Raw genomic sequence first — 27,607 nt, forward strand, 5'->3', positions numbered from 1 at the left:
ATATTCTTCCACACAACATTCACTTCTGACTTCACTAGCAGTGGTAGCAATGAAATAGGGCGAATAACACTAAAAGTATTCGATTCAAACGGTTCAAATTCAGAGAAAGAATGCAAATACTCAAAGGCCCCAAACCCCACATAAACCAACTACTGCAATGTTGGCTCATTAAACAGTAGCCAGCATGGCAGAAGAGTCATATTGATTAATCCATCAAAGACTCATTTCAGTGGAATTTGGTCCTTGATGGTTGGTAACCCATAGCTCGGACATGGAGCAGACACTGACTGACTATCTGAATGAAGGCACTCTGACCTGACTACCCTGAGGGACGTTACTGCCATCTGCTTTAAGTGATATGACTTTGAAATGTGATACTGTTAAAGTTAGATTCTACGCGTAACACAAGGCAATTGGCCCAACAAAAGATGCACTTTTTTTGCATATACAGCCTTTTACACCTTATAACCGTTACATTACTGTTAACAATCTTCCAAACACATGATTTGATTGATTTGATATTTTAAAGGGAATGTATTTATATCTCTATAATACATTGTTTACATCCATTACCATTGAAAGGTAGTAATCATTTTTTTAAAGTAATTTTGGTTAAAACTTTCTGAAACCTTTGCATTGCACAGCAGCTGAATTCTTAGGAATCATGGGTCTACATGTCACGGAAATCCCTCTTGTTAGGCTCCAAGTAATGCATTTGTGTTCCAATCAGCATCCTGTGAGGAGCTACTGGCAGTTGGCAGAGGAGGTAGATTGCTGATTGCAGGTTGCAGGTTGTAAAATGACAATGTGGCAGTGCCCATGTCTGGGATATTTTGGCTTTACTTTTGTACAATGGGACAAAGTGGAGCACCGTCTTCCATCTTTAAATACAGTCTTTGGTATAAAACTGCTTGTTTTTAATTTTTTTTAACCATGTATTTAAAGTAGTTTTACTTTAAAGTATATGTTTTTTGACTTTTGTACACCAGCAACATTTATGAAGATTATTTCCAGATGTGTATCTTTAATGGGACATGCACATGCACCTGCATATGCATTGACAACAATATTGAAGGTCCAATGCATGGCACACGGTGTGAGATAGGGCTGATAAAGTTTTGGTGGCAATCTGTGTCAAAGTGTACAATATTAATTTTTAGGGTGTCAGATTGTGTGACCAACACCCTCAGAATTGTAACGTAGAGATGTAAATAGGAAAGAAAAGATGCGAGCAGGGACATGAGCAGTCACATTTTGAAAACTGGTGAGATAAGAAATTTCTGACTCTTTACGGTTGCAAAAGCTCTAATCTCACAAGCGATCTTGGACCCCTGTTTTGGATTCACGCCTAGTTCACGGTTGTTAACTTTCGCCTGGGATATATTATTTTTTCAGCGCCAGATAGAAAACATTTGCATCTCTACTCCTGCAACAATTTATATGAAAATGCCAAGCTGACCACCTGCAGAAAACAGCATTAAAAACTCTTCTGGCTGTGACAACCCTCCTGACTCTCATTAAAGCTGCTGGTGTAAATGAGGAGCACAGGATAGTGACACAATGCATATTTTTTTTACTTTTTGCCACAAGTTCACAAGTGACAAGTAAGTTCATTTAAAAGTAAACCATCACAGCAGGGCGTTTGTGCAGTGGATTCTTGCTCTCAGCTGCAAACAGAACTATCAGACTTCAGCTGAGTCACGTGATCATTGAGACCAACTACTGATCCACATCCATGACCTCAAATAGGTGATGAATTTCTCTGACCTGGTTAACTGGATATTACTCTACAGTCAAATCCACCTGTGGGTCCAAACACATGCTACACAGCAAGAACCCATCCAGCTTTTTTTTGTTTGTTTTTCTAGTAGGAATTCATGGTTCTTCTAAATTACAGGACACATTGTATAAACATTCCTATTCCATGCAATGCAGCCCAATGCAAATGCATATAGGGTATTAATTTCCAGAGATTCTAATCCCCATACCCACACATATTACTGCCCAAATTACCTAGAGTTTGCCAGCTCTCTCCAATCTCCTATTATTTGAAAGCTATTTTCATTATCAAAACCCATTTTATTTATATATATTATATCATTTTAAGTTGTACTCCATAACAACTGCGATACCATGTTTCTAGAGACTTCTTTGGCAGTAAGATGTAATTGTAGGCAAGGTTTATCTTTCTGAGCCCTCCGTCTTGTCGTGTTCACGGTCACTATGTGTGTTGATTGTTGACTTTTTATTTCTGCTCTTTTAAAAACTTTATTAAAAAAAATTCTCCTCTCTACTTCCAATCTGTCCTCTATACTGTATGTTACCCTCTTAAATCCATACACACACACACACGTTGTTATTACACATCTGCTCTTTCTACAAGCCTGACTCAGAAGTTGTAACTTTCCAATTTCCAATTACAAGTAAACACAGCTTAACAGCAGTGTCACTAACATGGCTGCGTATTTAAATCTAGCCTGCAAATGTCGCCACAGACACAGATATTGTAATACTCAGCAAAAAGGCAAGTAGAAGTGCTTTCATTAGTGGGTCATATGATCAATCACCATTGTTTTAACTCACTGTTTGATAGATAGTAACTTAAAAGGCAATTACATAGATGAAAATTCAGAGTACATCTTTAAATGTTACAGTGAAAAATTTAGATATTCTGTAGAACATATTGTGTGAATATGTGAAAAAAAAATCACAATTCATTCCAATAGAATAAAAACACATGACTGGAATTTGATGGTGTTACATAAGCAGTAGCTGTATGTTCACAACTACATTAGCTTACATTAACCTTGTGTCTAGTCAACAAGGTCATTGCCATACAAGCTGGCTATCATTACGCAAACCTTAACTGGAAAAGTCCAGAGTGAGATCAAAGAGGCGGGGTCCACCTCAGGTGGCTATTAAAATGATTCCAGTGTGTTCACACTAAGAGCTGAATCATGCCTCACGGTGCCTTCATGGCATAATTGGCTGTACACCCTGCATGGGCAAAGACACACAAAGTTGTGAGACACATTTTGTCACAATAAATAGTGTGGAACTGAAGCTACGGAAAATAAGTAGGAGCGAGTTTCGGCCTGCTGTTGACCTTGACTCCTCCTTGTCAATTAAAAAATAAAAGCCCAAACAACTAACCGGCACCTACCTCTTGAAGAAAAGTGCCAATCGACTGACAAGGACAAGAGCGAATAACTCCCCTGAAGCACCATATCCACTTAACATCCGCCATGACGGAGAACTGAATGACCTAGGGTGGATGAAGCACCCAGCTGCTGTACGGTACTTAGTGCTCCAGCTGTTTATATGGGTTTTTGTGTCTTTGTGTGTTTATGTGCGCATGTGTGCCTGTGCATGTGGACAAATGTTCAGTGATATTCACACCAGTGCTTGGCCTAAATTCCCCTTGAACTCAGATAGCACATCTGTGTGCCGTCCTTCCCTCCTACTGCCTGCATTACAATTTAGGATCCCGCTGATGGCTTTGGCTTCTCTCCAGAAGAAAGAGAGCCTCCATGTTGCCCCTCCATCACTCATGTCATTGTTATTCTGCAGTGTGCTTCACATTGCCCGCCACCTCTGGGCCCTGCAGATCAATAGAGGAGCAGACCAAATCACAAACACTGCAAATCAGAAATAAAACTGCTTATTGGAAAACATTTTGTCACACGAGCTCAGCGTTGCAATTAATTTAAGAGTTATTCATAAAACAACAGGTCTGCCTGAAGGAATGAGTCTTCAGACAATTACTTCTTCATAGTGGTGGTCAAACAGCTCATCAGTCTGTTGTTTGCACGCCTTGAGGGATAAACTGCAGCTTTGTGCTGCTGATGAGCATCAGAATGCAAATCAGCAGGATGATACAACTCAAGCACATGAAACAGACAGTGCTACTGCAGAATTTAAAGAAGCACCATAATCCCTATTCATCACTAAGCACACTGCTTCTGGCCCTCAGATTAGCGCTTACATTTTACTGCAGTGAACCTGCACAAAGTGCCAAAGTTTCAAAAGCGTATGCTGCTATAGAAGTGTGACTTCTAAAGCTGGATTGACCTTGCCTTGACTCTTAACCACCGGGCAGCCTTGCCGCTTTTATGACTCAAGTTAAGGAGAATACTTGGCTGCGGTTGGACTGATGCTAACGGAATCCCTCACTGTGTTGAAAGAAATGTCTCACATAGCAATGATTGCAGAAATCAGTCAGGCAGATTGTTGTCTAAAGGCATCACTGCAAGGCATGTGGAGTCTGTGCTGAGATAATGGCAAGAGCTACTTTTAGGATAGACAAATGTAAATGTGTGTTCACTGGCTGGTTGGCAAATAATGACAGATTGACAGAAAGTGTAGACAGGATTAAGGCTCAGCTTGGCCAGCAGATGGCAATGAGTCTCCTACTGGTTGGGACAATGGCCCTTCAAAGACTTTAGATACATTAATGGATAAAGTTCAAGACTGAGAGCTCAAACCATATTTTCAGTAGAACTTTTTGTATGTATTCTCCTTCTTCCCCAAGACAATGTGACATTGACAATAAACCCTCAACAAACCAGGCAGAAGGGTACAAAGGTCTGAATATGCAGACAGTGACTTCAAGACTGTGCATGTTGCTTTCTTGATCGAGTTCTTAGCCTACTTCAAGTCCTAATCACTCAACACTATATTGTGCAATGCCCCTCTCCGTAAGGGCTCAGAATGCTTAAAATTAAGTGCTTGTCAGTTTATCAAACTGCATCTAAAACATTTTTAACGATGACTAAATCAGCCTGAAGCAAACAATCCAACAATCACACCCACTTTCAGACTCACACATGCAAGTCTGAAAGGTTTGGATCAGGCTCACAAGATCTTTTTTTCATGATTCCCACAACAGCTTCCATCACTTTTCATGTGTGAAAACAAGTGCAACACCATAAAAGCCTGTTGAAGACTGCCCGATAGTGTACGCCATCATACCCATTTGTATGCAGGGTGTCCTTATTCAGGGCACGTATAAAATTGTACGAAAAAGTAATGCACAACATTTGTGTGTATTCCACGTATCTATTTTGTGTGTATTCCATATATAAAAATTAGGTGGCTTAGTATGACCTCTGGTCTTCTCATAGTGGGGTGGGGGATGGGTCCCAAAGCACAGGACTTTCACCTGGGGGACCGGTGTGGTTTTGAGAGCACTGTAATCATACGATAGGTAAGTGGCTGGAAAATGAACATCTCCTGCAAATCCATGCAAACCAAAATGCTGTTAAATAGCAGGAATAATTTATACACAGGTAAATAAGAACAAACTCGTACACATACAGTATATATGTTTGTTGTCTCACTCACTTACATCCGTAAACCGTAAATTTTCTATGGTGGAGACATCTGTGCATAAGTCCTGATGATAACACGACCAGAGTCTCATGATCTTGTGGTATTTTACACAACATTTTTGTTCTCTGAGCCTCAGCATATGGGAGGGAGCATGGGCAAATACATCAAAGATGATATCCCTCCTGACCCACCCTACAACAGCCCCAAAAGACTTTTAAAAATGATTGCAAAGTATCTACAGTAGAAACCAATGCATAACTTAATCACTGTCATACATCTTTTGAGAGTTGCAATATTTCTCTGCTCTTTAGGAAGGTTCTAGGAAGTTTGCTTTGGGAAGGTTTTCTTTGCGGCCGTATTGTATAGAGGAATTGTTGAGTCTATGTTAATCATGAATAAGTCATTGAGTGTGGTCAATACCTACTCTGTAAAGTGTCCTGGGATAACTTTTGTTATGATTTGGCACTATAAATAAAATGTAATTGAATTTATCAGAACAGGAAAGTTGGTTATGAAGCATGGTGGTGAGGTCAGCTCGCTTTCAGTCTTTTTCTGGTATGCCTTCAGACCGTGGCACTGCCTAATTTTAGAGTGGTTTATTGAGGCCAGAGTTTGTAGGCATTGGTTTCACATTTTTATACCTCCCAACTGTCCACTTATTAGCCAACATAGAAATACACCTCAGCAACCACAGAGACAGGAAGTGATCCGTCTTGATTTTTACTGGAGATAAAGCCAGGAACAGTAGGGAGTTTTAGTAGAAATATGTGTCTATGGTGTCACCATAGAGGATTTACTAAATGTAACTGCAGCTCCTACCATACTGCAAGGTCTTTTATGATGTTATAATTTGTAACCCTGGCATCCTTAAATAAGTTTTTTTATGTTTTAACCAGGCCCCCAGTACTTGTGCCAGACTTTGAAGTTAATTTGACATAGTGGCCAGACGGTGGAATGACAATTTCCGTGTCAGTCATGTGATGCCATGGGGCCCAAAAATACCTTTTCCAATTGACTTTGACGGTGAAAGAGACGTCTGTTAATCCATTGATACATTTTATCGAGCGTCACAACCCGCAATAAATGACTAATATCAGTTTTATTATTCGGTCTATTAACATTTAACAAGTCTAAGAGAGCTGCGCGATTTACTCATTTAATCCCCATTCAAGTTAGTCAGAGCGCTAAACTGGAACTAGGCGGCCCGACCGACAGAACGGTCACAGGGGACAAGATTACAGATTTTTATTATGTAGAAATTTAGAAAATACAGAGCTGCCTTGGTCATGGCCATTTGGCATAGTTTCCAGTGTTACATACTGTGATATTTGACTGGAAATACTATGCAATTCACATACTATTGGTTTCATATTGAGGTTTCATACATACTAATGAATTGCACATACTGTTTTAGATTATACATAGTAAGTATGGAATTTTGCAACCCAGCCAAAGAGCTAAAAAAGGTCCAGTTGAAAATTGAACGGACAAGGAACTGTGGGGGGGAAAAAAATCTAAAATAACCATTTGGGATAAATAATTGAAGTAATACAGAATCCCTTTTCCTTGTCAATGAAAGGGAGATTATCTTTAAATGGTTCAGGTTAAAATTACATTGACTGGGATTGTGCATTCTGTGTTGCTATAAATGTGAAGCACTGCATGTCAAACAGCTCTCCATCTGAGAGGGAAAGAAGCCTTGAGCCCTTTGGCTTTGGTAGTGGTAAACTGTTGAATGACAAAGTGTTTTATCTGGAGCTAGATAAGGGATTGCAGCCTCCTGCAGATAGCAACGCAGCCACTGAGGATGAAAGACATCCTTTGTTGCCAACCCAGATTCAGCAAGGGAGCCTGTCAACAAAGCCGCTTTTGCTGGCTTTCTGCAGCCGGAATAAAAAAAAAGATTGTCATATGGCCCCCTCACTCTTCTGTGGGCTCATTGTGCAGTTGTGTTATGTGCAGAAGTTGATTTCATAGTCATATGAGAAGTATTTAACAGGCCGACTGAAATAACTGTAATGACAGTTCAGTGGTGATATGTGTCCGTTAGACACCAGTATATCAGTTGATGTTGATGGTTATTACATGAAGTGACTATGTTTATTAGCCTTTATGTCTTGCCTGTGGTCATTTACACTGGCTATTTCCCATTACATTTTTTAAGATGTTACATTTTTTTTCATCTCTTATCTAAGATAACACACATTACCCTATAATGTTTGCCCCAGCTTTTAGCTTCATTTGTGCTTCAAGAACATCATTATTCTCCTGAAAGGCAATCCAATGGAGAACTTTTTAAGGATAGTTAATACAGTGAAATACTGTCCCGCTTGTAGGGGTTGTTCCCCAAAAAGTCCCTGCAGTCCATTGAGACTCCAATCTGCACTGTTTGCTTGAACTAGGGATCCTTCTTTTCAGTAAACTACAGACAGCAGCAAGTTAGCATAGCTTAGCGCAAAAACGCGAAACACGGAAACTGAAAGCCTGGCTAGGCTTGACAGTAACAAAATCTGCCTCTCAGCACCTATTGTATAGAACTTCACTAATTGACAAGTTATACTTCATTTTTTTTAAACCATACAAAAACTGAAGTGTTAAAAATGTCTCACTCATGTTCTTGTTTAGTGATATTACACCTGTCTTTCAAATTAAATGTGGCAATGATTTATGTAGCTTAAAATTATACTGAGTGCACCTTTATCATCCACAGTGGCATGTCTATAGGCAACCAAATACACATACATCATGTTTGATTTAACCAGCTGCTTAATTAGCAGTCCATTTATTCAGTATTCTGCAGTCATGTCAGCATGTGTTGCAGTGCTGATTAAATATTCAGACTTTGACATTTTTCTGTAGTGTATTTGGCACATTGCTGCAGTGCAGCGGTCCGGGGCCACCAACACATATCATCCATGTTAACGCTTGTTGCTTTGATTTAAATGAGGTTTGAATGAGGAGACAGAGTGTGCCTCAGCCATCATTCAAGGGTGATTAGATGCTTTAATATAGGCACCAGCTGCAGCACACCATTTAATCACCAGTATCAACATGAGAGCCTCCAGCTCTATGCAGCTACCCGCCACCTAAAGGGGGTCTGTCTGCAGTCACTGCTTCTCACCAGGCCCGCCGTCAAGGGTGGGTGGGGGGGTGGGGGAGGAGGCATCCGTACAGCTGTCCCGGGCCCTGGAGGGGGCTCTATTCTCTTGTAATTCATGCTACAAGCATTGCAAGAAAAGAGAAAAAACATGTTCAGCGCCATCTCTATAGGTCAAGAGTTAACAGATCGGATAAAATCCATCAGATTTACGACTTAAAGAAAATTTATAATGCAAACTTCGGTCCTACGTGGTGTGTGACAGTGACAGACTGGCGCCAGTGCGGAGGATGTTATAGCGTAACTCCTTTCAGGTGTGTGTGTGTGTGTCAGTGAAGCGAGAGAAGGTGGATGAATGATGTGTTTACACTGCACTTTCCCTCCAATGTTGACAAAACAGTAGCTCTATTGTATCCCTGAAGGGACGGAATTTAGTTTTTCCTGTTTTTGTGTAATTTTCTTCAAATTATGAAAAAAAGTCTTGTCCCTGGCACGGGGAAGACACGCATCAGGCCTACTCCTCAATCACACATTTGTTGTTTTTTAAACTGTCACTGTATCTACACCAGAGTGACTAAGCGACAGTGTGGACAGCTGCTTAGGGCGCACTCACACTGTCCATCCGTACCATGCCCAAGCACGTTTCACGGCTAGCAGCAGTACGCTTGCCGGTTTGGGAGAGGTGGGCTTTTGTAAAGCACGTTTGCACATGTACGAGCATGAGTGTGTGCACGTGTACAAGCACGAGCACAAGGCCTATGACGGTTCTGACGTCATTTTATGTGCGCCTGTTCGGACATAGAAAAAAAGTACCCTAAAGCACGGGGCACGGTACGGATGGACAGTGTGAGTGCGCCCTTAGTCACTCTCATTTTGAGAAATTGGCATTTAAAGCTAGGTATTATAAAATTTCATACATTCTGAAAGCCACTACAGGTGAATAGGGTAAACAAAAATCCCCAGTTGATTACTTACATTAGGACAATTATTTTTTTGTGTTTTTTGTGAGTTTTCTGAAATGTTATGTTTCAATATGCAAATGAAGAATTATCTAATGCTAACTTTTGGAGAATTTAGGAGAAATCTAAAGACACAAACAGACAAAATGCTGTACAAGAAACACCTAAATGTATATTTCGGATGTTTAAATTCTACTAAAGATTTCTAAAAAGATATGTTAAGGAAGGCAAGAATCTCAAAATTGACCAAATCATGACTTTGCCTGGGGTGTCTCACCATAAGTAGTTCTAAGGTCTAGAATGAACCTACAAAGCTCAAACCTATGCTGTCATTTTAATGGAGCAGACACCAGACTATCCCATATTTTTGTGTTGAACTCAAGCATACTTAGACTATTAGATCATTGTCTATAGGTAGAGTTTTATTTAGTAAATAAGACATTAATAGTATAAAAACCCTGCAGTATACTTGTCACCATCAGGGATAGTCAATAAAAATATAACCTGCACCATATCCCTTCATTACTATAAGTGAACAGTATGGTCCAATTTATTGGTAAAGTTATCTATCAGCCAACTTAACCCACAGACCGCTATCCACCCACCACGATACAATGTTCCCATGTCCATCTTCCATTTCTGGCCCCTTAAAAATGTCACGATCTCTCTAAGGGCCTGCTCGGTCAAAGGATGGGGGTGAGATGCTGGAGCAAAAATACTTTCACACATACCCAAGCTCTCACGAACATGTGCAGGTACACAAACTCACAAAATACACCTGCCACACACACCGTGAACAAACCATGACCTATTTTTTTCTTATTGTTCTGGTATATAAAACTAAATTTATATAAAACAATCTCTAGTCAAAGAGAAGAGCTGGCATTTATTGTACTGCAAAAGGTCAGAAAGCAGGATTTTCTTTCTCCTTTCCCCTCTCACACTCAGGTCATTCATTAAAGGCAATATTTATTTTGACATTTGAGGCTGACATCAATTATTTTGGCTCGGTGAGAGAGACAAGCAGTGATGGAAAACACAAAGAAAGACTGAATTCTGCAGTGATATGAAGGTCTAAGGATGGTGAATACTTCATGAAGTAATGAATTTGGTCTGTCAATCTGTCCAGCACCTTGGACATTGCCTAATTTAGATGTGTATATATTACATATAAAGATTGCAGGGCTTAAATGCCATGATTCATTACTTGATAAATGTAAAATATTTGGCCTTTTGGATCTTCATTATAATTTTGACCACCAGGAAATTTGAATTAAGAGTCAGGATCAGTATTCCTAATTACAGGGCAGAAATTGACCTGTGTAACATAGCAAGTTGTATTTGGAGGAAGTCATCCCAACCACTGAATTATCTCTTGTCATTGCCCTTAAAAACAACCAGGGGGCATGCTTTTAGTCTAAGATGCTGATTACGTCATCGTAATTTCCATAGTTTGTGTCCGGTTGATGACTTGTTGCATGCCCTAATCTCTCCCTTCTCATTTCCTGTCAGCTCTCTACTGTCTACTGCCTAACATAAGAACACATTTGTGAAAAAACTGTCTTTGTTACAGTTAGGGAAAGATCACATTTAGCTTAAAAACAACTACCAGGTAAAGTTGCACCAATCAATTTTTCTATATAAACAACCAAGGGGCATCCCTTGGGCCTAAAATGCTGATTAAGTCATCGTAATTTCAGGTGATAACTTGTCAGAGTTGTGTTTAAAGTGTCTTGTACATGAAAAACAATTAAGGCAGGTCAAAGTTTGTAGTCATAGGAAAAACTACTTTGTTAAGGTTAGAGACCAATAGGGGTCATGAGTAAAATGAAGAAATTACTGTTGCTAGGAAACAGAGGTATCCTGTGTCAAAGTCACAAGCTGTGTTGACCCCACTATCCATAGCGATCTTCTCGTAAAGAGGTTTTGCGATGCCTTCCCAATGTCATGCAATACACTCGCCTTTGCTGAAAGACACCAGTCATTAGTTTCAGGGCTACAAGACATCCTTGTCAGGAGGATATAAACATAGCTCGTTTGATTTCAACAACAAACTGCTGCTGTTTTTCTGGCAAGGATAGACTACACTTTATGTAGCACCGTGGGTAGACAATATTAGCATTTTAATTTCCAAAGGCTATACAATTAGAGAAACTGTCACATATTGCTTTTGCTGGGTAAAGTGGACATTGCACCCTCTAAAGGCCAGCGGGGGTGTAGCCTTCTGCCTAACTTGGCCTAAAATCTGCAAGGGTAATGAGCAATCTGCATGACCGCTCGCCTAACCCACTATACCCACAAAACATAACAGTCAGGCTGATTCACAGTTATATCCCATCCCATTACCCTTCTTATTACTCATTTCCTTGGATCACCTTCCTCTATCACTTCTTCTGGTACACAGTCAGGGCCCATTTCCCGCCTGCACACACCAACAACACAGACCCTTGGAGCATATGGGGGAGCTCCACAGCCTTCAACATGATGGATGTGACATTACATCCGACGCCATCATCACGGCATGCTTCGGGACAGAGGCCCACCAGGATAGCTCCTCATCTCCATTTGCATTTTAATATCTCAGCAATATTTAATCCATTAGGGTTTCCTCCAGGGCCTATTAGCAGAGGGTTAATTAAAGACACGATTAGACCAATCCAAATGTATAATGAGATGCTATCCCTGCCCCTGTGCTAGCACTCGGGGCCTCCTGCTAACCATGATGGCTGAGAGAATTCATCTATAAATATACTCATCACTACATCTCCCAGAATTACTTCTTCGGGCCTTGCTCATTTACACAGATAGTGCTAATCCTCGGATGCAGAGGAAGGAAAAGTTATACTGAGTAAAATTAAATTACTCTTTAATATGGACCCTTCCAGAGGAAAGTGAGAGCTGAGTGAGCAAATAGTTTTTCAGTTTGCTTTCAGCTAAGCCACCATCTTCAGATTGGGAGAATTTCTGACCCCGGCCCTCGCAGGCTAACGCACAGATTAGCTGGCAGCTGTCACAAATCAGATTGACAGAGCCAAGTAAACATGGCTAGTGGCGACAACTTGAACTGTGACAAACAGTCAGTCAGGATTAGCTGCTATGGTGGGAGTCATGTGAAGGCAAACACATGCACAGCACTCAAAGTTAATTGAGTTCACTGAAGCTAAAAGGCTATACGCTAAAATAGGGCTCAAAGAATGGGACAGCAGATCATTGCACACAAATTTTTAACTTCCATTTGAGCATACTCATTTATTCACTTCTAAGTTCCAAATCTTAACCCTCACCACTATGTTCCTGACTGTTGTGTCTTTTTCATTTACTAGAGCCTAAACATATAATTAGGTCAACGGGAAGAGAGTGTATTGGAGTTGAGTCTGAACAAGCAGCAATGACTTACTGTAATTGGAGACATGTCAATCATATAAACATGTCCCAAAACTGAAGGCTAAATAGTGCATTCTGGAAGCCTTTGTCAACTTGTTAAGTCAGCAGTTTCCAAGTTATAAGTACCAATAGTAGGGTTTGCCACTGTGTTTTTTTGAAAGTACCTTAACTGTAAAAGTAGTGTTAATGCAACTTACTTTTCTCTCTTTAGCCAATACACTATTTCTCCAGTAGCTACACTAAAGTCACTTTTCTTTATTCCATGTTGCGCTCTGTGTTCATTTATCTTCTTTCTTCTTTATGTCCCCTCATTACTCTTCACAACAGTTGGACAACTACTAGTGGGAGACTCAGATATATAAGTGACTTCAATATAAGTGACTAATAAGTAACTCACAATTCAAGTTTTTTTGTTTTGTTATTTTGACGACTAATTTTCCTTATACTTGAGCACTTGTTACAAGTCACTTGGGTCAGCGTCAGCTGAGTCTGGAGACTAAAAGGTTGAAAAAATGAAAAAAATAACAATCTTTAGGTGTGGAGAAAGAAAGAATTGAGCTTACCAGATCTTTGTAGCCAACTGCTCATCTCTGCTGCAGGCTAGAGTCTCAGCATCTTGCAGTCAATAGATTCAGCTTCAGTTTAGGACCTCGATGGTGGCTTTTTTTTAATAAATACATCACCTCAAGTAAACAAATACAATAGCGTGCACAGACACACACACACACACACACACACACACACACGCAAACTCTCCACAAGAATAAGTGAGTGATCCTCTATATTCCTCTCCACCCTGGTGTGCCCAGCCACAGGAGTGCTAGTGATGTGCCGCAGTTTTGATTTGGGAAAGAGATGCATGGATATACTTTAAATTTAGCCTGTTTGACTGTTTGGGTTTCTAGTGTCTTACAAGAATGGCGGGCCTCTTCACATGGAATAAAGACCACCTTTATAATCATGAAAATATATTTGTTTGAAAATATGACCTTATCATTCAGGGGGGAAAGGTGCTATTTAACACACAAAATTCCATACAGGGTGTCTATTTTTTTAAGGTATCATCTACTATATAAACTGATGAGAGAAGAGCTGCACCAGATTCTTGCTCTACTAAAAAATGTCAATCATTGTTCTCTTCATTAGATTCTGTCAATAAAAAAACAACAACATTGCAATAATGCAAGGTTTGGAGTAAATACTTTAGTCGGAGCAAGAATTAGTCATTTGTATTTTCTTTTTTTACTTCCCTTGACCCCTGCTGGGCTCTATCTAATTCATTTTCCTGATTTCTACTGAACTGGCAGAACACTCATCACTGTGCTCTGATGAAGGCTTGTTTGAAAAAAAAAAAAACACTGTCATGCTGTCTCTCAGGGGACCCAGCCTTAAGGTTGACAACAATGTTTCAGTGATTACGCTAAACTGCAAGAACATAATATTCTTGAGAAACAAAAAAACAAAAATGCCCACATTAAAAATGGCAAACATTGTCTCAAAATATAGAATACTGGCAGGTGTAGTATAAAATAATCCGAACAACATGTCACTTGAACCTGGCTGCTAACACTGGATGACATGAACACATATCCTCAAAGCAATTTCAGTCAAAAGCAACTGGACTTCATTATTTGTCTAGGAAGATGTCAGATGCGTACATGAACTGATGAAGCCTCTTGGATGAGAGGTGAAACGTCTTCCTAGACAAATAACCAAGTCCAGTTGCTTCTGACTGAAATTGCTTTGAGGATGACCTGGACAAATGAGAACATTCACAGTCATGAACACATATAGAAATAACATACAACCCACACAGTGATGCTGCCTGCTTGCCCAGAGGAGCGCCTTGACAGCTAACTGCAACAGCATGTTATATTAAGAACGGAGCGGTTTACATTATTCTATATGCACATTCACTGCTGACTCCATTTCAGAGGTGTAAATGTGATGAGTGATCACGTATCCTGCACACTGACTTAACTCCATTAGACATGCAACACTGCGCTATATTCAGGTGATCACTACCTCTAAGCCAGTGCAGAAGTTAAAGGTTGCTGTTGACAGCACAGAGCTCCCTCGGGCCTGCTGGATGATACATTCTCCCGTACTGTAATGCTGCTACAATCAATCGGACGCTGATTGTCTCTCCATAGGCCTGATGGAAGAGAGCCAGGTATCAGCTGAATGCTATACAGGTTGGCAAAGGATAAAGTATGCAGCTTAGGTAGCAGTATTCCAACAACGTCCAGCTTGAGTGTGTATTATGTGAAAAAATAGCTCTTGAATGTTTTAATTGCAGCTTCCAAATCAGACACAGGGCAAATACTTCTCTCTTTCACCAGTGTTCCTTTGACCAAATAAAGACAATCTTATTCTGACTCTCTTTTCTACTGCAGCTGACAATTCTTTTAAATTGAAGTGACTGATAGCATGTAAAGAGGCTTATATTAGAAGCACAGCGTGAGAAAATGTGTGAATTCCTGGCTGTGATTACTGCCAGACGATTCTGAGAGCAATACTCAATATGCTAGTCGGAGTGTGACCTCACACAGTCACACTTCTCAGGGGTTCAAAAGGGGCAAATTAACAAAAATAAATAAATACAAAAAAGTGTTTCCTGCTGTGGAAGCTCATGTCTCCCACTGTAATGGACAGGATGAAGCTCGTTCGTAGCCTCTGTTACGTAGTGGGCTGACGTCGTGCCACCAGCTGGAAATGTTGTGTCTGAGCTATAACAGTGCAAGTGAATGTCTGACAATAGCTATCTGATGTTTATTGTGTGCGCAATTACAGACCGCACAGAGGCTGCCCGTCCTTCAGCAGATACAGAGTGTCATATTTCTGGCAATGGTGGTGATTGATGGTGAACACAGTAGTCATGTGAAGTCATCCACAGTGCAATCACATCAAAGGACCTTTGATTAAAAGGTTTGTTCGGAGCCCTCTGATTTCACTTGTAGTCATTTAGGGTTCAAATATTGTTTATTTCTTCACTGAAAACTGTGGAACATATTTTACCATTCTTTGTCAATTCAAATAAATTTCAATTAAATTGGCTTTATTGACATGAATGTTATATAAACAATATTACCAAAGCATAACATATTAATACATTAACACAAAATAAAATCATCATATCCAGTGTCTCCCAGTGTTGTTATACAAGCAATAATCAGAGCCACAATGCAAACAGTTTAAATTAGTGTATTGCAAAATGAGCTACACTCAGCATCAGAAAATGTCTTTTAAATAATTGTCCAAAAGGTCCAAATAATGTTCTCCAACAGAAACAGTCTTTGAACAAGTCAATCTCCAATGCTTTCTGAGAATTGTAAACATGCGACCATGTAGAGACAGAATTTACATGCCGTCGTGTAAATAAGAGAAATAACATAAGGTTATTTAGTTTGTTTAGCTGCTCTATAGGAAAGGGATCCTTAAATGACTCCTGTTTTGATCTGACACTACGCTAGCCAGAAAATACAATTTAATATAATTAACTTGACTTTCAAAGGGTGGGGTGGGATGGTGGGGGGTCAAATGGTAGGGAAAACACTGATATCAAAAATATAGAATTCATTGATGAAGTGGTATATAACAGTAAAAATCTATTCAAGAAACATTTCACAATAAACAATTGCCTATATACTACTGATCAGATGAGTCTCTTGGGTTGTGGCAGGCATATTGCCTTCACCCAGGAGAACAGACAGTTTCTCCTCTGGGCTCAACATTTTCAAAGTGTGGAATTATCTTCACCATTTCCCTGTATTGGCGGTCTCCCAGTGAGGAGAACTTCTCACAGTGAAGGAGGAAGTGCATCTCCGTCTCTACCTCTCCCATCTCTATTGACTATTTTCATGGCATAAAAGCCTTTTCATAAACTGTTCCCATGCTGTCTCATTTTTCTCATGAATCTGATTGCTTTTCTTGGCAAGATTGGTCCGGCATTGCAACTATGTGGTTATGTATGGTCATGTGCCAGATCAGGGGGAGTAAAGTCAGGGGATCCGCAAGGTCAGAAAGATTCGTCCTTTGGAAACAAATAATGTCTGTACAAAATTTCACGTCAATCCATTTAAAGCCTAGTCACTACGATTGATCAGTCCGGTCCAAAGTGAATTTCCCCATGGCGATTAAAAAAGTAAGTTCTTCTTCTGTTATTCTTCGAAGTGGTCAATGCAATCCCTAAAGCCATGCTATTAGCGTTGTTAAAATATGGAACCCGTTAAACCATAACATTAATATCACAGTTTTTTCAATAGTTAGTGTAAGTTTTTCCACAAAAAATAATTTAACAAAATGAAGAAAGGTCCAAAAACATCCATGACATGATAAGTTCAAATGTCTTCCTATTGTCCCAAATAAGCCAAAGTACTTCATTTATCAAGCACCTCCTCACATTTCAAAACCTACTGAATCAAAATCACTTTGATGATAGTACCATCAGCAATTTAGCAGTTTTGGTTCACAGTGAAATGTCTGAAATGTCATACAAATTCCAAATTGTAGCTTTAGTTTGTAATTTCTGCTAATTAGCATTGGTTAGCATGCTAGCTTTCTAATCTAATATAATGGACATGGTAAACAGTATACCTGTAAACCTGCTAAGCCTGTCAACATCATCATTGTGAGCATGCTGCTGTTAGCAATCTGCAGTTCAAATGTGCTGCTAGCATGGCTGTAGACTCTTAATCTTGTTACTTGGTAAATCACATGACGTGATTGACATGATTCATCAAGTATTAACACTGTAATTTATTCATATTTTGTTGTAAGTTACACTTTATTTGAGTTGTACTATGTATTCCATAAGAACATTTTTAACATTTAACAGTCTTGGAAGTCTTTCAGGAATATGGTTCCTGGCCCCATGCTAAACTCTGAAACAAAAAGTAATTATTTACAAACCAACACAAAAGGTTGAACCTTCTACTGATCTTGTGTGAAAATCATTTCTAAAACCTCACCTTTCATTTCTAACCCCAATGCTGTTACTGCGTCTGATCTCTTATTGTGATTCCTTGTGACATCTGACCCAAACTCTTTTCTGGAGAATGCGGCCAAAAGACACAAGCTGAGTGTCTAATAATGTGGGCAGACTGAGAGGGTGACAAGGAAAGGTAACATTGCACAGCGAGGTGAAATGACACAAGCCCCGAGCCACAAACACAATCATGAGTTAAGGGAGGACTCAATGACCGCCACTATGGGCTCTACTCTCCAACCCACCTCAACCCATCTCACTCTTTGATCAGAGGTCTTTCTTCTCTTCTTTATTTACAGGTTGATAGGTCTTAATGCTTTTTTTCTTCTCCTCTACAGTCATCTCTTGTACTCTCTGGCTCAACACTTCATTGAATTTGTGTCAACCTTTATATCTACAACCATGTAGGACAAACAAGTCAAAAGATCTAAACAACGATATACCAGAGAGCACTTTAATCAACAGCTTTTTCTTCACGATTTCAAGGAACGTTATCAACGCGCCACATTGATTGGGATTTTCAAAGCCGTCAAAATAAGCATCGGTAATTGAACTTCAACCGGAAAAAAAATCAATTGAAAAGGGCTCTGCCTTTGAGATTTTGCCCTCTATGCATCCTAATTTTCTATTTAAAAATGCTTCAGCCAATAGCCAGTTACATTTCTGAACTTGTTCTTACAAGTGAGGGTATGCTGGAAACAAAAGAGACATACAGTATACAAGGATGGAAATTCTGCTTATGCATTCCCCTCATCAGACAGTATAAAACCAGAAAGAACATATGCTGGCAGCATTTCTAAATTCATCAGGGCAGAGAGGGAAATGTTTGCAAAATGCGATGAAAACTGTCATTCACCCTGTGAGGCAGTCTCACAACGGAAAACGGATCGCGTCAGCCATTTTGTTCACTCTGATTATTCTTCAGTTTCCATCTCCAGGTCAGCTCAGGATGAGAGTGGGAGGTCTTGCTTAGTTCAATCATCTGTTTGTGGGTTCAAGAATCATAAAATAATATACTAATGTAGGCATTACTGCCTACCACCACAGGACGCATGAGCGGCCAAGTGAGAAGACTTGTTTCAGTTTTTAAGCTCCATGAGGTAAAAGTTCTGTATGTTTTCTGAATTGACAATGAACACGGTATATGAATCAGGCCACACAGGAAATTAGACAATTTACATGCATGAGTTTACAGGCAACGTATTAACCTGGTTACTCAAAGTGCAATCTTAAGTCCATATTTACGTGCGGTCAGTAACCAGATTCCTCCTATACCCCCATTTTTGAAGCATGGATTATTCATACCCTGTACTTGCACCAACCCTGTCAGCAGGCCCTGCTGACTTTTTGTCTTTGTGTAGGCTTTATCATGTTTTAGAGGCATAAGGGACGATATTGGTAACTAGAAAATCTAAGGAATCCATTGGTACATGTCACGTTAGCTTGTCATAAAGGGGACTTAATAACACTAGGCTCAATTTTGAAGAAGTAAAACTGGCATGGCCATTTTTAAAAAGAGGTCCCTTTACCTCTGAGTTCAAGTTATCTGAATGAAAATGACCTCTATGAGTACCAATGAGTCCCAAAACATTATTGGAATTGCATACATTGGGTATGACTGGAAAGCTGAGACTCTTGTGGATTTAATGAGCCCACTTGTCATGTATGATGATGCTAGTCCCCAATAAAAGTAGCCATTTTATTGAGACCAATTTTTAAAAATTGAGCTCACTATATAAAATGAGCTGTTGTGATCTCTACGATAATCACAGCTCTCCCAAAACTGTTAGAAGATATCTGTTTAATTGATAAAACCCAATAGTATAAACCTGTATACATAAAAAACATTTGCCACATCAGAGACCTGGCCAAACGGATGGGTTTCTACAAGGCAAGATGTATGACTGTCTTCCTGCTCCTGTGTCTTTCCCGACTGAATCAATATTTTGCGGTGTTGCCACATTTGGCGATCTCAACAAACATCGTGTTATCATTTCCAAGTAAACTGATGGCAAAAGCTAAGAAATAATAAAACCAAAGTTATAATAAATAATAGTTTTCCTTTGGATTATCTAGGAGACTTTGTATTTCTTTGATGAGGAACTTTGAGGGTATCATTAAAAAAAACCTCTAAATAAGAGTAAATTGTATAGTGGTAAACTACCAAATTATTATTACTAATCCGTGGTGGTTAAATATGAATAAAAGTTGAATTATTTCATTATAATTCCAGCCTTGTATGGCAAAAACAGATGAGAGCAACAAGAATCGTGCTTGAAAAGCTCTGATTTTCTTTTTCCTTTTAAAAAACAATCCACAGAATTCACAGTGATTTCTGCTCAGTGCATCTAATGACAGCATTTTGCTTTTAATGGATTCTCCAAGGGCTTCCAGTAATTGAGAAATACATCCATTGCATTAATTTTTGATCCCGACACCAAAGACAAGATTATTCAGCTCCAATTGGAATGAGATAGGATAATGAAGTTTGAGTGTGACAAAGACAAAACAGAAAGAGTCAGAAAAAGAGTCAGAGCGCGAGAGAACAAAGATTCAAAGAGGGCTAATGAGAAAATCCTTACCTTCGAAGCAATCACGCCTTCACTAATCAAAAACCTCCTACAAAATCGGACACTTTAAGTTGAATGTTATAGACATTTCTGTGACTGCAATTGTTTCATGACGATCAAATCCTGAACACATTGCAGATATGCAGAGAGACCATCCTCACTAAGCAAATCCTACAACATGCTCTTTCTGTTGAGTGCAGCACTTTTACCACAGATTCAGATTAGGCCAGTCGGTCTCAGTGTCTGTTTCCATTAGAGACAGAGGCAGACAGAAATAGAGAAAAGGGCAAATCTTCCAGTCATTTGTAACAGCTCACACAGGAGCATACATTTCCTTCCTTGGTCAGAGATTTTAAGGCAGAATGGCACTTTCTCCTGGAATAAAACTCGTTGAACGCGTATTCTGTTCACATTTTTCTGACAAGCCACCTCAAGTTCAAGTTACTTTTTTAGTACCCAGAGGTAGATTTTGTTTGCAGTAGAGTTCACATACACACATGGGAAAAACACATAGAGGCACATATCACACGCCATCCAATTTAAGACAGTAGAAATTAAGAGAAAATGGCAAATTAAAAAGTTCTTACAGGTCCAGCATAAGCCATATCATGTTAAGATATAAAACTAATAGTAAAATAGATTAAAAACCAAACCAAATAAAGCAGTAAAAATCATTTAGGTTGTTAAAATGTAATGGTTAAAAATTTAAATGAAAATGTAAACGGCAAATACAGTAGTATATTAAGTATATAAATAAAATCAGCAATACATAATCACCTGCGCAAAATATAGCCATGAGCTCTTGAGGCTGAGTGATAACCAAAGGGAGAAGTTGCATGACATTGTTAAGGTGCAACAAAACCTTGTAACAGATCAGACACATTACCTATTTTGTAATTGAGATTGGAGGACTAGTTGGCTTTATATTCCATCAAATGTGATGTAGATTCTCCTGCATACTATTCTTATGTTAAGACATCAAACATAGGCAAGAAAAATCAATTAGAGACTTCTCTAATGCTTCTCCTGCTAAACCTCTCGGCCTGACCAGCCATCTCCATAGTTTAAGCAGACATACAGTTTCCTATTCACTATGATAAATGATCATCAGTTCAACAGACACAGAGTGGCAAACAAGCTCTCAGCATCTGTCTGCCTCTCTCAGACACACATATACAATCACACTGCTGTTTCAAGCTTAACGCCCAGATGTTCGCATACTGTAGCTGTAGGCCATCGTTCAGTTTTTTTTGCAAACATCGTGTTGCTGGACAGGAAGGAGTCTTTCTCCTTCCCAGATTCTTTACATTCTTCAATAGCTGCAAGGCCCATTTATAGGGAATGGTCCATAATTCCCATGGCACTGAGAGAAATGGTCTGCTTCACGTTGTTTCACCGCAAAAGTCCCTTCCTGAACAAGAACACGGGCTATATCTCCTTATCCAAATAATCACAGGAAGCTCGACAAACGGCCCTGTTGCCCAACGTCCATGATATCTCAGCTCTCATATCCCGTTGCCAACAAAAATAACGATTTCCCAAGGTCCCCTCAATGGGAAACTCTTACAGCGTAGCATTCCTCATTTCCCCCTATACACCCCACAACAGCTGAGGCTGAGATGAGAGTAAACCCGAGGTTCATTTATTGTCATTCTGCAACACAGGTTGCACAACAAAATGTAAGTTGTATTCCCTTTTGCAACAGCAAAACAACAGTTTTAGTTAGGTAGGTACGTAGATAGGTACGGAGGATGAGTTGAGGGGTATCACAGCCCCAGGAAAGGAGCTGCTCTGTAATCTGCTGGTGTGGCAGCAGATACTTCTGTATCGCTTGCCAGATGGCAGCAGGGTGAATGGGCTGTGGTTGGGTAGGTGTTGTCTTTTAATATCCTTTGTGCTCTGTGCAGGCTCCTCACCTCACTAATATCACTGATGCTAAGTTAATGGGTACCAGTTGTGTTCTGAGCAGTTTTACACATTAAATGGCAGTTTGTTTCCAATAAGGATGCTTTCTCAAGGATTTTGCTTTGTTAAAAAGGGGGACATATAATTTCTTGTCCACATACACTGTAGTATCCTGAGTGACTACCATCACACAAATTGTGAAATAAGACAACCTTTTTTGTGGGCTCCCTAGATCAGAAAACAGGAGATTCAATAAACCATTCAGATTTGACTCCCCTTCCTACGTCACATGCGGGCTCATTAGCATATACCACCCACAGCTTGGGAACTACCTTTCCAAAGGTGCACCACATTTTTCTCACAAGCCAATCAGAGCAGACTGGACTTTTTCGACAGGAAGCTAAAATGACAGACCATAAATCCATCATCCATCATCTGCAACCGCTTATCCCTGATTGGGTCGAGAAGAACTGGTGCTGATCCTAGCTGACATTGAGCTGACCATACAGAGAAAAATAATGTGTGTTTGGACATTAAATGACGTAAAAATACAAGTATAAAATGCGCATAAAATGTCTACTTTAAGTTTCCTCAAGAAATACAAGCGTTTCTGAGCTTTCCTAACCACTAGGGTGGAGCTGTTTGTTGACTATGTCGGGTTCTCTGTGATGCTGATTCCCAGGAACCTAAACTGTTCATCCGCTCCACCCCCGCTCCATTGATGTACACAGGATAGGTGTCTTTGACTCTTTTCTCATTTTTTTCAAATCAATGTCCAAAGTGGGGGCGAGGGAAGACCCGAAGCTGCAAAGAAAGGTTTGTGTAAACATGGACTAGAAATGATGTGAAGAGACTGGAACTGGTACGGATGCTTTTGGCCCTCAAATCTCTCTTGCACACAGTTCTGGATCTCAGTAGGTCACACGAAATAAAGGAATCTACCAACTGGCCACAGCTGCAATGTGTCTGCCACATCAACACAGAGAATCCTGGTGTCTTAGAACTTATAACATTAAGCAATGCCTTGCCTCTTACATACAATAAACTGGAAAGGCTCCAAAAAGCTTGTTTGCTTTACAACAAAGACACATCTTTAGGTAGCCATCTGCAGATGGTGTACTCACTGTTACTTTAACTCAAATGAGCAAACTAGAATGATTCCCTTGTCAATACAAACATAACATCTCAGTATACTCAGGCCTATTGACTGCCTCTTCAACCAGCAACTTACAACAGCAAACTGAGAGAGAATGTAAAAGAAATCAATATGTTATACAACGCTGCAAGATAACCCCATCACAGGGTTCCTGGAACAATAAAAGTAAAGGATTAATTATAAAAACTGTTATGGGATAAGATGAGTTTGGCAGCAGAGGTGCTTTTAGTATCCAGGGTTGGTCAACATAACAACATTTTGCCACACCATTTATACTGAGGCAGATGTCCCTTCAGTATCTCTGGTTCATTTATATCACTGTGGAGAGTGTTGCTTTATAATACTACATGTTTTTATCAGATTTTTGCATCAGTGTGATGAAGCATGTCCATTTGTTAGGTTTGCTAGATTACACAAAAATACATCAATCTGTGGTTATTTTATCCATAAACAGTTCCTTAATTTATTTTCCAAATTTTGCCTAAAAGCATAATTAATAAGGTCTTGAAAACACATGGAGACTCACTCTCTAAAGCTATTGCAAAAAGATATCAGTGTTATGATAAATTGAGGAGCACATTTCTTACATAACAGCTTCATTTCTACAGTTAATTCTAAACAACACCATCTTCACAAACCATACACCTGCACCAATCAATATATGTATAACAATGGTTCAAATGGGTGTTGAAATTTGAAAAATTCCACTCATAGTGAAAAATCCCTCAGGTTTATGGAGCGTTTTAGCATCTTTCAGATCATTGTTTTAGTTGTCAGTATTTCGTTCCAGTGTCTTTTCTCCTATCATCCTCATTTCCATTGGCAGCAGACAGCTGTTTTCCGTGAAAAAGCTCTGATAAACCCACAGTACACTACCTGCCCAACACCAAACAGAAAGACACAATTAGCTACAACCTGGTACAAAGTAAGTACAGGTGTGAATGCACTCATTGAGTACGCACTGAGATCGGATCCCTCTGACCATATTCAGAGATGGTCTAAGACATATTTGGACTCATTCATTTAGCAGTGTGAACAGAATGCGTCCTGAGCCACATTGAAAGACCTAAGTGGAACTACAGTACGTCCTCATTCTCTGACTTTGTCCACAACGTCTGAACCAGTAGCTCTGTGTATATTGGCTGTTTTTTTGTATTTTTAAACATTATTATTTTGGCAGTATTTCACATGTCTCAGAAACCACTGAGAGTGAATTGTGTGCTTTGGATTGGTTATTATAAGACTGTCAGCAATGTGTCTGTTCCACTGCACTTATCCAGCTCTCTGGAACTTTTCCACGGTTGCTTTTTAAAAAAGCAGGTGGAAATATGTTTATTTTAAGGTTAATAAAATGTACCCGAATTTACAATTATGTAGGGTATACTGCTATAGATATTCCTGTTTTTCTTTGTAATGTCTGCCATTGCTATTGACAAGTCGGAGTGGCTGTAAAAACGGATAAACACATTTAATGTCTTCAAAATAAAAGTACCCCTATTTAAACACTTAATTGTGAAGTAGCAAAATCAGCAAATGTTGGGGCTTCGTCAGCACTAACTTAACGACAGCTGAAAGCACACATAAAGAGTGAAATAAAGCAGAGGGCTGAACACAGAGTCCTTTAAAAACGTCTTTCTCTCTGCTCTTCTGCACAGATCACAGTAGGTAGGCAAAGTTATTTATATGTTCATAAAATACACCCGAAATTCCAAACATATTACACACAAACCACCGTTTGTGAGAGAGAAGGTTACGACAAAGGGCACACAAACAAACTGTGGGAAATTGCTTTTTCATGAGTTATCTCATGTTTCAGCAATAATGATTAATGTGAGAGTAACAACTGAAATGGATGCGTAAACAGGGAACTGTTTGATAACACTTTAGCCATATCACCTTTATAAAGCCAATGATATTGCATAGCCAAACATTGGCCAAACAAAAAGGATCAATGCAGCTTTGAGTCATAGGTGCCTCCTTCTTTATATTGAGTTTGAATGTTGTAAAATACATATTATTAACCATTTTTATATATCTGTCCAGTTGAAACACAAATCATTAATGTAACCATACAGCAAATAAGAACAAATGGAAGCCTACTCATTAGCTTCCAAAAGAAGCTGTGCAATATCCACAGCAAATCACCCTCTCAGAATGTTACTGTGGATGTATTTTCTGAAGTGAGACGGTTTCCCACTTGAAACACATGAATGTCGTGTCTATTTAAATAGTAAACGGCTCTTAATATGCTGTCCATGTAGCCTTTTTAGGAAACCACATTTTATCCATTTCATTTACATTTTACACTGAGTTGTTTCAAGGGAGTGGTGGGGATTTTAGGCAAGTGCATGCATCATACTGCATTGTGCATTGCAGGAGAAACACAGGCTCTGATTTCACCAGATCACTGTGCCTGCTCAAAGAGAATGAGAAGAGGCTGTAAATGTGCACAAACCTGTGAACATTTTTAGCTATCCTTAGTCACTCAGGTCATTATGTTTGGACTAACCAATCTCTGTTGTTTGACCGCAGGTTTTAACAATAAATTTCCACTGACTCAGATAATTCATAAGTATATATTTAAGCAATAGCTCAAGACAGGCCGTGTGGTATGTCAGGATTTTAATCACAGCTAAGGCTCGTTGTTCGGCCCAAAGTGAAGCAAATCAACATATTACGGCCTGAAGTAAGCTATTGCTTTTATAAAATGATTACCAAGTATGGCAATATTAAAGAAATGGACATATTCCAATTTATTCCATTTCTATTAAAAAAAATCTTCCATAAAGCATTGTTCTTACAAGGAAATAAGCCCTCCTGGCCGGAGGTTGCTATGGAACGTACAATCTTGACTTAGACCGTTGCTACCCTACCCTTAACTTAACCTAGCGTAGATGGTGTTTTTTTAACATTAGCTCACAGAGATTGTGGTGTTTCTCAAACTGAATGAATACAATATATAAACACTAAACTGCTTTGCTAGCTCAATCTTGTTATATATAGGTTTGGATTGGCCGTAACACTAAGATATACTAATAATTGTTCCATAGACAAATTTAGCTACTACATCTGTGAACATGTAGGGTTAGCTTAAGCTAAAGATAGCATTCTGTCCCCACCGTGTCACCAACACACAGGCCCAGCTGATTGACATTTCCAATAACCGAAAGTGTTGTAAAAATAAGGATAACCAGTCACTGTTTAAAAATATGTTGTAAACAAATAAGACTAACCAATCACTATAAATATGTTGAAATTGTCTGCAATTTTAAGTCTAAGTCCCTACACTGTATACAAAGATGAAAGTGGAATGATATAGAATTGTGCCAAGGAATTTGACCTCATAGCCGTGATATGCAGGAATTGTATCAAGGCTAACAACCAATAAGATTGCTTGATTCAAGCCATCCATTTTATAAACAGGTATACATAGCATGACGGCGAGCATGTGTGGGATAGCTGTGAGGAGCTATCCCACACATGTCTCGAGCTCAGGGAGAGAATCTGGTTGGTGCATTTGGTGGTGTCTGATTTGGCAGACCAGAGAAGCCCTGTGATGGCGACTGACCCTGAGGGACGTCTCTGAGATGAGAGGAAAAACCACCATGCTTCACACATGAATATATTACACACCATATGTACTGAGTTACAGCAGGATCCACATCAAAAAAAATGTAATCAACTGTAATGCAGTCCTGACAACATCTGGCCAACAAGACCTTGATGAATAAGTTTTGTGAAAAATACAGCTTACAACACTGGTATAGCCCTGAAACTGGGCCAGTGTTGTCATAAGCTTCCTAAAATTCACTTGTTTTCATCCTACCTCATCAAAGCCGCTGTCCTCTTTCTTGAAAGCTGCAGAAAGAAGAAAGGAAGAGAGAATCAGATACTGCCTGTATTGACATCTTTTGAAGAATGGCAGTCTAATGGTGGAGATGCAGCAAAACACACACAACGCTGTCACAGGAATTCATTCTGTACTCATTAAAGTGGTGCAGGTCTAGGTTTGGATTGAGCTGAAGAGAAGTTCACTAGTCTGGTGACACCTCACTTTCCTGGTGGAGCTTCATCAGAGGAGGGCAGAGAGCAACACGAGTAGGGATGGGAACATTACTAAAAGTCTACCCAAGCAGCAATGTTAGATGGAATTTCTTTAAAACACTGTAAAAAGAGAAGTTATTTGATCAAATCACATCACATCACCATCTCTTGTTC

At 39.4% G+C, this 27,607-nt stretch overlaps 1 protein-coding gene across 1 annotated transcript in view; it reads right to left on the minus strand.

Moving 5' to 3' along the window:
* cdk14 (cyclin dependent kinase 14) overlaps positions 1 to 27,607 on the minus strand; it is a 179,864-nt gene that overhangs the window by 145,376 nt on the left and 6,881 nt on the right. Inside the window, exon 2 of the mRNA XM_083917973.1 lies at positions 27,216 to 27,247. Coding sequence (XP_083774099.1) covers positions 27,216 to 27,247 — 32 coding nt within the window. The remainder of the gene's footprint in view (positions 1 to 27,215; positions 27,248 to 27,607) is intronic.

Source organism: Echiichthys vipera (genome assembly GCF_963691815.1).
Source record: "Echiichthys vipera genome assembly, chromosome: 8".
NCBI classification, from domain to species: Eukaryota; Metazoa; Chordata; class Actinopteri; order Perciformes; family Trachinidae; genus Echiichthys; species Echiichthys vipera.